Source organism: Rattus norvegicus, chromosome 1 (genome assembly GCF_021556685.1).
Source record: "Rattus norvegicus strain SHRSP/BbbUtx chromosome 1, alternate assembly SHRSP_T2T, whole genome shotgun sequence".
Classification (NCBI taxonomy): Eukaryota; Metazoa; Chordata; class Mammalia; order Rodentia; family Muridae; genus Rattus; species Rattus norvegicus.
The window spans coordinates 150,649,059-150,665,043 of record NC_141534.1 but is presented as its reverse complement, the minus strand read 5'-3'; the positions used below and the strand labels follow the sequence as shown (position 1 = coordinate 150,665,043).

Genomic DNA, 15,985 nt, shown 5'->3' with positions numbered 1-15,985 from the left:
TGTCAATTGTCGCTTCCTGTTATTTTCATTGTTAGAGGTGGAATTATGTTTGTTTGTCTCTCTTTTGGTTTCATTGCAAGAAAATTATATTCTTGCTTTCTATAAGGTGTAGTTTCTCTCCTTGTGTTGGAGCTTTCCATCTATTATCCTTTGTAGGGCTGGATTTGTAGAAAGATATTGTGTTCTTCCCATTAGATGTATTAAACAGATTCATCCTTAAAAGTCTACTCCATTATTAATTATACTTACATTTTTTTCTATTCAGGAAAAAGTAGAATTTAGCCCTAATTATCCCACAACTGATCAATACAATGCTCGTTTTGTCTGTATTGAAAACCACTTAAGAGCAGTGTACAATCTGTTGTTACGAGTATGTTATGAGTTGTATGCGAGTTAATGCTGCTGTGAGGCACAGGTAACAAAGCAAACACAACATCAAGATACAATCCAAAGCCTTCCAATTTTGTTGTGTAAGGAAGGCCAAAGTTGGAAGTTAATTCAACAACACCATTAGAATGTGAACCTTGGGGCCAGTAAGACGTCTCAGCACGCAAGGGCCCTTGGACCAAGCCTGAGTTTCATCCTGGAAAAGACAAAACAGAAAGCCAACTCCTGACGTCCAGAGTGAACACACACACACACACACACACACACACACACACACACACAGAGAGAGAGAGAGAGAGAGAGAGAGAGAGAGAGAGAGAGAGAGAGAGAGAGAGAGAAGGGGAGTTAAACTTTATCTCTCTCAGCTACTGTGTGACAAGGTAAGATCGTACAGAGGTTCCTCCACCTTGTATTCTTATTGAGATCATTTCAGGTTTAAGTAGACGTTGTTCTCCTTGATAGAGAATCCCACCTCTTTTCTATGAACCCAAAGTCAACATACCCTAGATATCTTAGCTTCTTTTAACCTGTCTGCTTGTGCAGATCCTCCCCTGTGCAGCTGCAGAGCAAGGTACCAGGATGTGGTTAGATGTTTGGTGCTACACTGGGCTCTTAAATACCTGAGTATAGTCCCAATCAGTTGGCATAAATACTTTCAATTGGCTATAAACTGTGCTGAGTGGTCATCTCTGGTGGATTCCTTGTAACATTTTGGAAGCCCCAGTGAGATCCCCAGACAGAGACTGGACTCTGACACAGGACTTGGGACTGCCAGGAATGGGGAAGAGAGTACAAGCTGGAGAGGACTCCTAGAGGGTGAGCACTCCGAGAGGTTCCAGGGAGCTGGAAAAATCCTGTGCAACTGTCACTGCTGAGAGTGCTCCAGAGGCGATGCAGTCCCCAAAAGAGAAATCAAAAGTCATCTGCTCTGAACATCTTGTAGGTAAGTTCAGTCCGCAAGAGGCGACATCTGGTTAGGTCTGTCTGACACAGCTACAGATTCTGTGTCCAGGATCAGAGTGAGATGTCACTGGACTTCCCTTATCTGTTCAGGTGTATGAAGTGCATGAATGTGTGCTGGTCACCCCAGTTGCCTTTATTACATGTCTCTCTGCATGACTATTTTCTCCGTGTGTGTGTGTGTGTGTGTGTGTGTGTGTGTGTGTGTCTGTCTGTCTGTCTGTCTGTCTGTCTGTCTTGTAATTCTGTTGTTTGGAAAAACAGATCTAAGCTGCAAGAGGCATAGATGGGCTATCCTAGACAGCAACCATCAATGCCTCTGAGGCAGTACATGGTTTCTTGATTTCCTACAGGCTCACAGGCCATACATACAGGGTTGCCTAGCCTTGCTGTGGTAGCCCTCCTTCCAGTAGCAACTAAAGATGCACCTTGGTTACTGGATACTCATGGCAATGCTGATGGCTGCCCAGCCACACACCCCTTCCTCCCTTGGCTTAAGACCTGTGCCATCTTGTTGGGGGCCTGAATCCTTTTAGCCTGCTCTTGTTACTCAAAGAAAAAATCAAAACCTCTGTCTATTCTCTCAGTTCTACAGGATGACATCGAACTCCTCCCTTCCCTTCTGACTCCCGCTCTGGGGCCCTGATCCTGCTCTCTGTGTGGAAATGGGGACACCTCAGAGTGCATGCAGGAGCTAGAAATAGGTCCCCTAGGCAGCACCTGCACCGATCCTTCTCCCTCTTTCTCTAAGCATCTGTGTTGGACCAGAGAAGGAGAAAGTGATTCCCCAGATAGTTCTGTGAGGGCAGGGGAGTGGAAGTTCAACATTTTAAAACGATTCTTTTGTACATTACATCCCAAGTGCAGTCTCTCTCTCTTCCATGTCTTCCAGTTCCCTGACCCACTTCCCCTCCACTCCCACTGTTAGGAGTCCCACAGGAATACCAAGCTACACAACCACAACAGAAGTTAAACTTCTTTCCTGGTCATAGTTTGTCTCCTTCTCTACCAATGCCTTGGATAATCGGAAGATCCAAACTCCTCCATTTTTGGATATGCTGCAGGCCCTTTCAACCTATGAGAAATTGTTTTAAGGTAAGAGGGCATTAGGAACCCCACCCCATTACTGGGTAGAGTAAAAGTGGTAGGTCAGGTTACTTGAGGACCTGATGAATCATTTGCTCAGTCTCTGGAAAAGCTCTGAGAGAAGTATCAGATACTCACTGCCATACACCCAGACGTCCCCCAAAACCCAGCAGGCTGCTAATTGCTGATCCAGAGATTTGAAGGGATGACTGTGTCTCCACTTTTGGAAATTTGTTCAGCAAGTTTACAACAGCCAAGATTCAGCCAAAGACAGAAAGGGAAAGAAACTTCTGTGGGGGTGATTGCTGCCGTTGGGGAAAACAAATATGAGAAGACATGGGGGAAACAAAGCAGGAGAAGGGGTTCAGGGACTCACCAGCAATTTTTCATAGAGCAGAGTGTAGATCTAATGGAATTTAGACAAAAAGATTCACAAAGTACCCTGTTCCAGTGTGTAGATGGCCTCCTCATAGCTCCAACCACTGAGGAAGAACATGGACAGGCAATAGAAGTCCTTTTAGAGGACCTTGAAGCCCTGGGATACTGAGTCTCAGCCAAGAAGGCTCAGATGTGTATCCCTCTGTTCATATACCTATGCTACAACCTAGAGGAAGGAAAACAGATGCATGGACATGTGGATACATAACAGCCATGTTTCAGTTACTGTGTAATCCCTTTCCCCCATTAAAAACCAAGCACATGAATTTCTAAAGGAGGTTGGATGCTGCCAGGTATAGATGGTGGATTTTGTTGATACAGCCAAGACCCTCTATGCCAGCCCTGGAGATACATACACTTTGAGATGGACTGAAACTGAGCAGAGGGCCTTCAGGCTTTGAAACGTGTCCTGGTGTCTACCCTAGCCCTGGCCCTCTCAGGGCTAAACCATTATTACTAAACCATTCCACTTGTATGTAGATGGGGCCAGAGGCATTGCCCAGAGGTTCTTTATGCAAATCCTGGGTCCCTGGAAAAGACCTATGGCAATCTGTTCAAGCGTCTTGATCTGCTTGCAGCTGGATGGCCAGCATGTATAAAGGCCACAGCTGCCACTGCCCTACTGGTGCAAGAAACTAATTAACTTTACAGCATGAAATGTTCCTGACAGCCCCACATTCTGTTGAAGTCCTCTTAAAGAGAGCACCTGAGAGAGGGATGACTAATTTTCAAGTGACCTGACACCAAGCCCTGCTTCAGGATTGACTTAGTTAGGGTTTTACTGCTGTGAACAGATACCATGACCAAGGCAACTCTTATAAGGACAACATTTAATTAGAGCTGGCCTACAGGTTCAGAGGATTAGTCCATTACTATCAAGGTGGGAGTATGGTAGCATCCAGGCAGGCATGGTGCAGGAGGAGCTGAGAATTCCACATCTTCATCTGGCCCAGAGAGTGGCACTATTAGAAGGTGTGGCCTTGTTGGAGTAGGTGTGTGACTGTGGGCATGGGCTTTAAGACCCTCGTTCTAGCTTCCTGGAACCCAGTATTCTGCTAGCAGCCTCCAGATGAAGATGTGGTGGGAGAAAGACTGGCTACCACCATATACAGATAGCTGATACACTTTCACAATGGTCCATGGGCTCAATATAGGGAAAGAAGATTGCTAACTTCAGCAGGAAAAGAAATAAAAAATAGACATCTTGATTCTATTGGAAGCTATCTGGTTACCCAAAAGGGTGGCCATTGTCCAATGCAGAGGACACCAAAGGGGTGATTCCCCAGAAGCCACGGCAAAAGAGAGGCTGACCTGGTAACCAGAGAAATGGCCCCAGAACCAATGGAGCCTCTCCAAGTCTTGGGAGTTCTGCTGGAGTTTAGTTTATTGGACCACCTGGAGTAGACTGAGGTGTGGTTGGGGATGGAGGGTGGTGCTTGACTGTGAGAAACAAGAACTGGCCAAACAAGATAAGCAAGGATGGTAAAGGTTGCCAGATGTAGACCAACCTTTCTGGGAGTCTAGGGAAGTCAACTGGTTACAGATCTCCACCAAAGCACAGGGACCACAGAACTGCCAAACTCCTCAGGTATTACACTCAAAATTTGGGAAGCCTGATTAATGACACCACTTTTAGAATGTGCTACCTGGGTTCAGGTGAACCCCAAAGGGGGAAGGAAGATCCCACAAGAGATCTGGGCTTTGGGAAATGAGCCTGGGGAACATCCAGAGTTGGACTTTACTGAAATATGACCTAATGGTCTTGGCTATAAATATTTTCTGGTATTTGTAGACATCTCCTCAGGATGAGTGGAGGCCTACCCCACCCAAAAAGGGACCACACCAATAGTTACTAAGAAACTTCTTTAGGAAATAATTTCTAGGTTTGAGCTGCCCCTAGCTCTGGGGTACAACAATGGCCTGGCCTTCACAGCCAAAGTGTTTCAAAATTTGCCAAAAGTATTAAATATTAATTAGAAATTACACTGTGCACATAGGTCACAGAGCTCAGGTCAGGTAGAAAGGATGAATAGATCTCTTTAAAGAAATTATGACCAACTTGATCCTGGAAACTTGAAAAAAATGGGTCAACCTCTTCCCTTTGCTCTTCTCAGGGCCCAATGCACTCCTTACCAGGAGGAGGTTCCTTCTTTTGAAATTGTGTTTGGGACAGCATCACTATCTTGGTCCGTGTTCTATCGGTGAGAAAAGACACCACAACTATAGCAACTCTTATAAAGGGAAGCATTTAATTGGAGCTTGCTTACATTTTCAGAGGTTTAGTCCAGTATCATCATGGTGGAGAACATGGTAGCATGCAAACAGATATGGTGCTGGAGAATTTGAGAGCTCTATGTCCGGATCCACAGGCAGCAGGAAGACAGTAAGCCACCGGGACTGGCTTGGGTTTCTGAAACCTCAAAGCCCACCCCCAGTGACATACTTCCTCCAACAAGGCCATCAATCTTCTAATCCTTCTGAGTAGTGCAACCCTCTGATGAGTAAACATTTAAGATATGACCCTGGGGGGCATTCTTATTCAAACCATCAGAACATCCTAGTCTTCCCCAAATTCTCAGAAAATTCACCAGGCAAAAATGTCTAACCACTCCTTTCTCAAGTCATTGCAGACTTTGCAGAAAGCTCAATAGGCCATTGAAGGGATTCCTGCCATCTCCCGCCTCTGAACCTACCCACCGGTTCCAGCCAGGAACTGGTTTAGATAAAGAGGATCCCTGTCTGGACCCTGAAACCTACCCAGACATCCTCAACACCCCAACTGCTGTCAAAGTAGCTGGTTTCATCCCTTGAAAAAAGGCCAATGAGGATGACAACTGAGGGGTGGTTGCTTGGATCTCAGACCCCTTAAAGATAAGAGTGACCGGAGTTTACCAACCCATGTTACACACATCAGCGTCACACCTGGACATGGAAGTTCAGAAAAAGCAAGGACGGGAAGCTCTGCCTTTCAGATGGATCTCTGCTGTCTTGTACCTCCTTCCAGGGGTAGAACAGTATGGGTCGAGGAGAGAGATGACAGTTGGGAAATCAGGTTTCAACATCCTTAATTTAACTTTTGCAGCCAGGTCCTCTCCTGGACTCTGAGAATTTTTGAATGATAAGGGAACAACAGAGTGGGGAAGTTGCATGTAGTCTATTAAGGCATAACAGGAAATTGGTTATATTTTATAGCTTACCCACCTTGGTTTAGATAACAGCACTTTCTATATTCTTTACCAGTTAATAGACAATTAAGAAAACATTTGGAGAAGTGGAATAGGTGTTTGTGCCCAGGAACATGAACTTGTTTGACCCTGTCAGCAAGATGAAGAATTTGTTCTTGAGATGGCTGGACTCAAACAACTGTTCCCTTACATGTTATCGCTGAGATGTCAGGACTCAGACAGCTGTTTACAACAGAAGCTGTTCAGCTGTAGGGAAGTCCCCAGCTTCTCTTAGAGCCTGGGACTTTGAATTCGGTTTCTCTCTATGATTCAATGGAGTCTGGAAATGAAGTGGTAGTACTTAGAACAAGTTTCTTTTGCTTATTCTCAACAGTATTAGTCTCTGTTTGCCTGGTCCTCATGGCTGACCATCATACTTTAAATATTAGTGGCACCATTGAGTCAAATTCTGATCAGGCTAAGAGTAGGACCCTGGATTCTCAACTGCATGGTCAACTACATCAAACAGAGTGTAAACTCATTATGCTACTGGTCCTCAGGACCAGCTGTGTCCTCCTAGAAAAAGACAAACAATTTGGCTCATGCCCATAGAACTTGAGACTGAGACTGGACGAGAGAGTGCAGAGGCTCTGTCATCTTATATTCTTGGTAAGGCCATTTCAGGTTTAACTTAATTTCCTTAATGGAGAATCCCATGGCAAATTACTCAACTCTATTCCAGGAACCCAAGGTTAAGATTTCTCAGCTAACTTAGCTTCTGTTAAACTGCTTGCTTGTGGAAAAACCTCCCCCTGCAGCTGTGAAGTAATGTGACTTTTAACTTTAAAAGCCTTTGCTCTAAATGGTCAAAGCTACACTTGGTTTCCCAAATACCCAAGCATAGTCCCAGCCAGTGGAATAAAGACATTCAATTGGCTATTAAAAACTGTATTTGAGCAGTCATTTCTGGTGGGTTTCCTTTTACACTACCATATTTCAGTGTGAAATTCCATCTCTTGGTGGCTGTAGTTCTAGAAACAAAGCCTGCCACTCAGGTGAACAAGAAAGGGATGCTCAGTCTGGCTGTGGGCTGGGGATGTGGCTTAGTGATTCTGCCACGGAGAGTAGTGTATAGAAGGTCCTGGGTTCAAACAGCAATGAGGCAGTCTAGGAGTCTTGATTGGGTTCATTTTCTCTGACAGATAAACGATTACAAGCTAAGAAAATATCTCTATTGAGACAGGTAGCAATGGAGAAATCTAGAACACAGCATACAGGAGCTGACAGAATCAACAGTTGAAGAAGGTGCTTGGTGGGGTTGAGTGGTGGGGTTGAGGAAGCAGACACAGAAAGAATCTCTACAAATCAGGGTGGGGGGTGGAGGGGACTTGGAAAGTTGAAACATCTACTCTCTTCTAAAGAGCTGGGTTTTTAAAAGTCTCCAAGGAATTTTTCTCCCTGGATTTAGGGTTGGTCAGTTTGAAGAAAGATAGGATAGTTGATTAACCCGCAACTCTTGTAAAACAAATCCTGATCAAGTCTAAAACTTGTTGGGTCAGTCCAGCAGTAGTGGGCCTTCTAGCTGGAAGAAGGTTTATAAGACCTTTAAGCTACCAGGTGAGGAAGATGAGGAAGAAGACAGCTGCCTTAAAAGCTCACCATCTTTATTACCTAGTTTTGGCCCTTCTCTGTCTGTCTAGTAGGGAAATCTGTCTCCTCAGTCTCTCACCAGTTCTGAAAAGAAAGAACACATTTTTTTTTCTGGAAGCTCCTCAGAATGTTTTCTACTACTGGGCAGAATCATGTCATGTGGTCTTGCTTGTATCAAGGGAGGCTGGGTGACTGTCTTCATTATAAGCCTTGTTACTGAGAACAAAATCTGGGCTTTTCCTTCAAGAAAGGTGGGGTGGCTGCACAGCTAAGCCACAGAGTGCATGGACACTGCCCATCAATTGTGTGGGCTGCTTTCATCTTCCTTAAGGTCACATTGCATTAACATTGCCCACACAGGGAGGGACAGATTTGCTCTATAGAGGGATTCACCAAATTATTCATTCATTAGCAACTTAACTCACATTTTCAAACCCTTTATGCTTGCCATAGGGAGATCAATGATGGACAAAACAGATATGTTTCCTAGTCCCTGACTTCACACAGTATCTGGTGTCAGTAAGAAGAAAAACTCGACAATGTATCTGATTCCATCCTGACAGAGGAGTAAGGTTTTCTTTTCTTTTTTAAAGATTTATTTGTTTGTTTTATTTTTTTTTATTATTATTAACTTGAGTATTTCTTATATACATTTCGAGTGTTATTCCCTTTCCCAGTTTCCGGGCAAACATCCCCCTCCCCCCTCCCCTTTCTTATCGGTGTTCCCCTCCCCACCCTCCCCCCATTGTCCCCCTCCCCCCAACAGTCTAGTTCACTGGGGGTTCAGTCTTAGCAGGACCCAGGGCTTCCCCTTCCACTGGTGCTCTTACTAGGATATTCATTGCTACCTATGAGGTCAGAGTCCAGGGTCAGTCCATGTATAGTCTTTAAGTAGTGGCTTAGTCCCTGGAAGCTCTGCTTGCTTGGCATTGTTGTACCTATGGGGTCTCGAGCCCCTTCAAGCTCTTCCAGTTCTTTCTCTGATTCCTTCAACGGGGGTCCTATTCTCAGTTCAGTGGTTTGCTGCTGGTATTCGCCTCTGTATTTGCTGTATTCTGGCTGTGTCTCTCAGGAGCGATCTACATCCGGCTCCTGTCGGTCTGCACTTCTTTGCTTCATCCATCTTGTCTAATTGGATGGCTGTATATGCCTGGGCCACATGTGGGGCAGACTCTGAATGGGTGTTCCTTCAGTCTCTGTTTTAATCTTTACCTCTCTCTTCCCTGCCAAGGGTATTCTTGTTCCCCTTTTAAAGAAGGAGTGAACCATTCACATTTTGATCATCTGTCTTGAGTTTCATTTGTTCTAGGCACGTAGGGTAATTCAAGCATTTGGGCTAATAGCCACTTATCAGTGAGTGCATACCATGTATGTCTTTCTGTGTTTGGGTTAGCTCACTCAGGATGATATTTTCCAGTTCCAGCCATTTGCCTACGAATTTCATAAAGTCGTTGTTTTTGATAGCTGAGTAATATTCCATTGTGTAGATGTACCACATTTTCTGTATCCATTCCTCTGTTGAAGGGCATCTGGGTTCTTTCCAGCTTCTGGCTATTATAAATAAGGCTGCAATGAACATAGTGGAGCACATGTCTTTTTTATATGTTGGGGCATCTTTTGGGTATATGCCCAAGAGAGGTATAGCTGGATCCTCAGGCAGTTCAATGTCCAATTTTCTGAGGATCCTCCAGACTGATTTCCAGAATGGTTGTACCAGTTTGCAATCCCACCAACAATGGAGGAGGGTTCCTCTTTCTCCACATCCTCGCCAGCATCTGCTGTCACCTGAGTTTTTGATCTTAGCCATTCTCACTGGTGTGAGGTGAAATCTCAGGGTTGTTTTGATTTGCATTTCCCTTATGACTAAAGATGTTGAACATTTCTTTAGGTGTTTCTCCGCCATTCGGCATTCCTCAGCTATGAATTCTTTGTTTAGCTCTGAGCCCCATTTTTTAATAGGGTTATTTGTTTCCCTGTGGTCTAACTTCTTGAGTTCTTTGTATATTTTGGATATAAGGCCTCTATCTGTTGTAGGATTGGTAAAGATCTTTTCCCAATCTGTTGGTTGCCGTTTTGTCCTAACCACAGTGTCCTTTGCCTTACAGAAGCTTTGCAGTTTTATGAGATCCCATTTGTCAATTCTTGATCTTAGAGCGTAAGCCATTGGTGTTTTGTTCAGGAAATTTTTTCCAGTGCCCATGTGTTCCAGATGCTTCCCTAGTTTTTCTTCTATTAGTTTGAGTGTGTCTGCTTTGATGTGGAGGTCCTTGATCCACTTGGACCTAAGCTGTGTACAGGGTGATGAGCATGGATCGATCTGCATTCTTCTACATGTTGACCTCCAGTTGAACCAGCACCATTTGCTGAAAATGCTATCTTTTTTCCATTGGATGGTTTTGGCTCCTTTGTCAAAAATCAAGTGACCATAGGTGTGTGGGTTCATTTCTGGGTCTTCAATTCTATTCCATTCGTCTATCTGTCTGTCTCTGTACCAATACCATGCAGTTTTTATCACTATTGCTCTGTAATACTGCTTGAGTTCAGGGATAGTGATTCCCCCTGAAGTCCTTTCATTGTTGAGGATAGCTTTAGCTATCCTGGGTTTTTTGTTATTCCAGATGAATTTGCAAATTGTTCTGTCTAACTCTTTGAAGAATTGGATTGGTATTTTGATGGGGATTGCATTGAATCTGTAGATTGCTTTTGGTAAAATGGCCATTTTTACTATATTAATCCTGCCAATCCATGAGCATGGGAGATCTTTCCATCTTCTGAGGTCTTCTTCAATTTCTTTCTTCAGTGTCTTGAAGTTCTTATTGTACAGATCTTTTACTTGCTTGGTTAAAGTCACACCGAGGTACTTTATATTATTTGGGTCTATTATGAAGGGTGTCGTTTCCCTAATTTCTTTCTCGGCTTGTTTCTCTTTTGTATAGAGGAAGGCAACTGATTTATTTGAGTTAATTTTATACCCAGCCACTTTGCTGAAGTTGTTTATCAGCTTTAGTAGTTCTCTGGTGGAACTTTTGGGATCACTTAAATATACTATCATGTCCTCTGCAAATAGTGATATTTTGACTTCTTCTTTTCCGATCTGTATCCCCTTGACATCCTTTTGTTGTCTGATTGCTCTGACTAGAACTTCAAGAACTATATTGAATAAGTAGGGAGAGAGTGGGCAGCCTTGTCTAGTCCCTGATTTTAGTGGGATTGCTTCAAGTTTCTCTCCATTTAGTTTAATGTTAGCAACTGGTTTGCTGTATATGGCTTTTACCATGTTCAGGTATGGGCCTTGAATTCCTATTCTTTCCAGGACTTTTATCATGAAGGGGTGTTGAATTTTGTCAAATGCTTTCTCAGCATCTAATGAAATGATCATGTGGTTTTGTTCTTTCAGTTTGTTTATATAATGGATCACGTTGATGGTTTTCCGTATATTAAACCATCCCTGCATGCCTGGGATGAAGCCTACTTGATCATGGTGGATGATTGTTTTGATGTGCTCTTGGATTCGGTTTGCCAGAATTTTGAGTATTTTTGCGTCGATATTCATAAGGGAAATTGGTCTGAAGTTCTCTTTCTTTGTTGTGTCTTTGTGTGGTTTAGGTATAAGAGTAATTGTGGCTTCGTAGAAGGTATTCGGTAGTGATCCATCTGTTTCAATTTTGTGGAATAGTTTGGATAATATTGGTATGAGGTCTTCTATGAAGGTTTGATAGAATTCTGCACTAAACCCGTCTGGACCTGGGCTCTTTTTGGTTGGGAGACCTTTAATGACTGCTTCTATTTCCTTAGGAGTTATGGGGTTGTTTAACTGGTTTATCTGTTCCTGATTTAACTTCGATACCTGGTATCTGTCTAGGAAATTGTCCATTTCCTGAAGATTTTCAAGTTTTGTTGAATATAGGTTTTTGTAGTAAGATCTGATGATTTTTTGAATTTCCTCTGAATCTGTTGTTATGTCTCCCTTTTCATTTCTGATTTTGTTAATTTGGACGCACTCTCTGTGTCCTCTCGTTAGTCTGGCTAAGGGTTTATCTATCTTGTTGATTTTCTCAAAGAACCAACTTTTGGTTCTGTTGATTCTTTCTATGGTCCTTTTTGTTTCTACTTGGTTGATTTCAGCTCTGAGTTTGATTATTTCCTGCCTTCTACTCCTCCTGGGTGTATTTGCTTCTTTTTGTTCTAGAGCTTTTAGGTGTGCTGTCAAGCTGCTGACATATGCTCTTTCCTGTTTCTTTCTGCAGGCGCTCAGCGCTATGAGTTTTCCTCTTAGCACAGCTTTCATTGTGTCCCATAAGTTTGAGTATGTTGTACCTTCATTTTCATTTAATTCTAAAAAGTTTTTAATTTCTTTCTTTATTTCTTCCTTGACCAGGTTACCATTGAGTAGAGCATTGTTCAATTTCCAAGTATATGTGGACATTCTTCCTTGATTGTTATTGAAGACCAGTTTTAGGCCGTGGTGGTCCGATAGCACGCATGGGATTATTTCTATCTTTCTGTACCTGTTGAGGCCCGTTTTTTGACCAATTATATGGTCAATTTTGGAGAAAGTACCATGAGGAGCTGAGAAGAAGGTATATCCTTTTGCTTTAGGATAGAATGTTCTATAAATATCCATTAGGTCCATTTGGCTCATGACTTCTCTTAGTCTGTCTACATCTCTGTTTAATTTCTGTTTCCATGATCTGTCCATTGATGAGAGTGGGGTGTTGAAATCTCCCACTATTATTGTGTGAGGTGCAATGTGTGTTTTGAGCTTTAGTAAGGTTTCTTTTACATATGTAGGTGCCCTTGTATTTGGGGCATAGATATTTAGGATTGAGAGTTCATCTTGGTGGATTTTTCCTTTGATGAACATGTAGTGTCCTTCCTTATCTTTTTTGATGACTTTTAGTTGAAAATTGATTTTATTTGATATTAGAATGGCTACTCCAGCTTGCTTCTTCTGACCATTTGCTTGGAAAGTTGTTTTCCAGCCTTTCACTCTGAGGTAGTGTCTGTCTTTGTCTCTGAGGTATGTTTCCTGTAGGCAGCAGAATGCAGGTTCCTCGTTGCGTATCCAGTTTGTTAATCTATTTCTTTTTATTGGGGAGTTGAGGCCATTGATGTTGAGAGATATTAAGGAATAGTGGTTATTGCTTCCCGTTATAATCATATTTGGATGTGAGGTTATGTTTGTGTGCTTTCATTCTGTTTGTTTTGTTGCCAAGACGATTAGTTTCTTGCTTCTTCTAGGGTATAGCTTGCCTCCTTATGTTTGGGCTTTACCATTTATTATCCTTTGTAGTGCTGGATTTATAGAAAGATATTGTGTAAATTTGGTTTTGTCATGGAATATCTTGGTTTCTCCATCTATGTTAATTGAGAGTTTTGCAGGATACAGTAACCTGGGCTGGCATTTGTGTTCTCTTAGGGTCTGTATGACATCAGTCCAGGATCTTCTGGCCTTCATAGTTTCTGGCGAGAAGTCTGGTGTGATTCTGATAGGTCTGCCTTTATATGTTACTTGACCTTTTTCCCTTACTGCTTTTAATATTCTTTCTTTATTTTGTGCATTTGGTGTTTTGACTATTATGTGACGGGAGGTGTTTCTTTTCTAGTCCAATCTATTTGGAGTTCTGTAGGCATCTTGTATGCCTATGGGTATCTCTTTTTTTAGGTTAGGGAAGTTTTCTTCTATGATTTTGTTGAAGATATTTACTGGTCCTTTGAGCTGGGAGTCTTCACTCTCTTCTATACCTATTATCCTTAGGTTTGATCTTCTCATTGAGTCCTGGATTTCCTGTATGTTTTGGACCAGTAGCTTTTTCTGCTTTACATTATCTTTGACAGTTGAGTCAATGATTTCTATGGAATCTTCTGCTCCTGAGATTCTCTCTTCCATCTCTTGAATTCTGTTGGTGAGGCTTGTATCTACAGCTCCTTGTCTCTTCTTTTGGTTTTCTATATCCAGGGTTGTTTCCATGTGTTCTTTCTTGATTGCTTCTATTTCCATTTTTAATTCCTTCAACTGTTTGATTGTGTTTTCCTGGAATTCTTTCAGGGATTTTTGCGGTTCCTCTCTGTAGGCTTCTACTTGTTTATTAATGTTTTCCTGTGTTTCCCTGAGTGTGTTCATGTCTTTCTTGAAGTCCTCCAGCATCATGATCAAATATGATTTTGAAACTAGATCTTGCTTTTCTGGTGTGTTTGGATATTCCATGTTTGTTTTGGTGGGAGAATTGGGCTCCGATGATGGCATGTAGTCTTGGTTTCTGTTGCTTGGGTTCCTGCGCTTGCCTCTCGCCATCAGATTATCTCTAGTGTTACTTTGTTCTGCTATTTCTGACAGTGGCTAGACTGTCCTATAAGGCTGTGTGTCAGGAGTGCTGTAGACCTGTTTTCCTCTCTTTCAGTCAGTTATGGGGACAGAGTGTTCTGCTTTCGGGCGTGTAGTTTTTCCTCTCTACAGGTCTTCAGCTGTTCCTGTGGGCCTGTGTCTTGAGTTCACCAGGCAGCTTTCTTGCAGCAGACAAGTTGGTCTTACCTGTGGTCCCGAGGCTCAAGTTTGCTCGCGGGGTGCTGCCCAAGGGCTCTCTGCGGCGGCAAGCAACCAGGAAGACCTGTGCCGCCCCTTGCGGGAGCTTCAGTGCACCAGGGTTCCAGATGGCCTTTGGTGTTTTCCTCTGGCGTCCGAGATGTATGTACAGAGAGCAGTCTCTTCTGGTTTCCCAGGCTTGTCTGCCTCTCTGAAGGTTCAGCTCTCCCTCCCACGGGATTTGGGTGCAGAGAACTGTTTATCCGGTCTGTTTCCCTCAGGTTCCGGCGGTGTCTCTATTTGTTTGTTTTATGCCAGTACACTGTAACTGTCTTCAGACACACTAGAAGAGGGCATCAGATTCCATTACAGATGGTTTTGAGCCACCGTGTGGTTGCTGGGAATTGAACTCACGACCCCTGGAAGAGCAGTCAGTGCTCTTAACTACTGAGCCATCTCTCCGGCCCAGATTTATTTTCTTTCTTTCTTTCTCTCTTTCTTTCCTTCCTTCTTTCTTTCTTCCTTCCTTCCTTCCTTCCTTTCTCACTTCCTTTCTTTCTTCTTCCTTCCTTCCTTTTTTCCTCCCTTCCTTCCTTTCTTTTTAGATTTATTTTATCTTCATTTTTAGTTGTATGTATATGTAGAGTAAACTGGACTCAGGTCCTCTGTAAGAGGTATATGTGTGCACTTAATGGCTGAACCATCTTTCTAGCCCCCGGAACTAATTTTTTAAGCATGTATATTCACCTTCTGTTGCAGGATATTTGATCACACTGTGAAACCTGAGATTGTGTTACTTATAAAACAAAACCACAACAAAAAAACTCAGGAAATCAAAACGAAACAAAAAACAAAACAAAACAAAACAAAAAACTGTTTCTAGTTATGGTGTGGTTCAGCCCTTAGTACACACCTTTAATTCTAAACAATGAAGGTAATGGTAGTTTGTAGAAGAAAGTACCCCATGTTTGAAAGTTTTGTCTAATTGAGTGACAAAGCAACAAATTAAAGAAAGATTGGATAGAAGAAGATATGCCCAGCTCTACTTAAAAGAGCAGCACAGAGAGAAAAAGGAAGGAGGCAGTTTTACTGGGACAGTTGTACAAAGACAGGTTGTAGAGGGAGAACATGCTAGACACGCATGAAAGACAGAAGTCAGAGAATGAGAAGGAAAATTGCATGGGCTGGAGAGATGGCTCAGAGGTTAAGAGCACTGACTGCTCTTCCAGAGGTCCTGAGTTCAATTCCCAGCAACCACATGGTGGCTCACAACCATCTGTAATGGAATCTGATGCCCTCTTCTGGTGTGTGTGAAGACAGTGACAGTGTATACATAAAATAAATAAATAAATCTTTAAAAAGACGAAAAGAACATATTGCCAAAGTTAGGATGAGGCCGAGCAAAGCGATTCAGGAGAAACTGAGAGAAGTGAGGGTAAATCACAACAGTTTGAGCCAAAACAGCTGTCTTGAACCAGCCTGCCAGAGATCAGAAAGAGCTCAGAAAAGGAGAGCATATTCAACATCAAGTCTCAGAGGCTGAAAGCACTCTAGGCCTAGATAAGATTGTATGGTGGCTAGAAGCTTCTAGTACTAGGCCTAGCAGACAAAGGCAGTCAGTCTCTAGACAACAAATTGTATCAGGTGAATACAAGTTACTTTTACACCCTTCTCTTTTGGTCCTAATACATGAGTCACCTATCCCATATTAATATGGCTTTGCCTTTACAAATCAAGTCAATCTTCAGTCAATCAACACTTACAAGATTAATATGTC

General features: G+C 42.7%; 1 protein-coding gene across 3 annotated transcripts in view; it reads left to right on the top strand.

Moving 5' to 3' along the window:
* Positions 1-940: 940 nt before the first annotated feature.
* Positions 941-15,985, top strand: part of Abhd17c (abhydrolase domain containing 17C, depalmitoylase) — a 59,055-nt gene continuing 44,010 nt past the window's right edge. Inside the window, exons 1-2 of one of the 3 annotated variants that reach the window (XM_087569934.1) lie at positions 941-1,330; positions 2,276-2,442. In XM_087569934.1, coding sequence (XP_087426060.1) covers positions 1,279-1,330; positions 2,276-2,442 — 219 coding nt within the window. In that variant the 5' untranslated portion in view covers positions 941-1,278. The remainder of the gene's footprint in view (positions 1,331-2,275; positions 2,443-15,985) is intronic. The other 2 variants (XM_087569940.1, XM_087569967.1) reach the window with 2 other exon arrangements.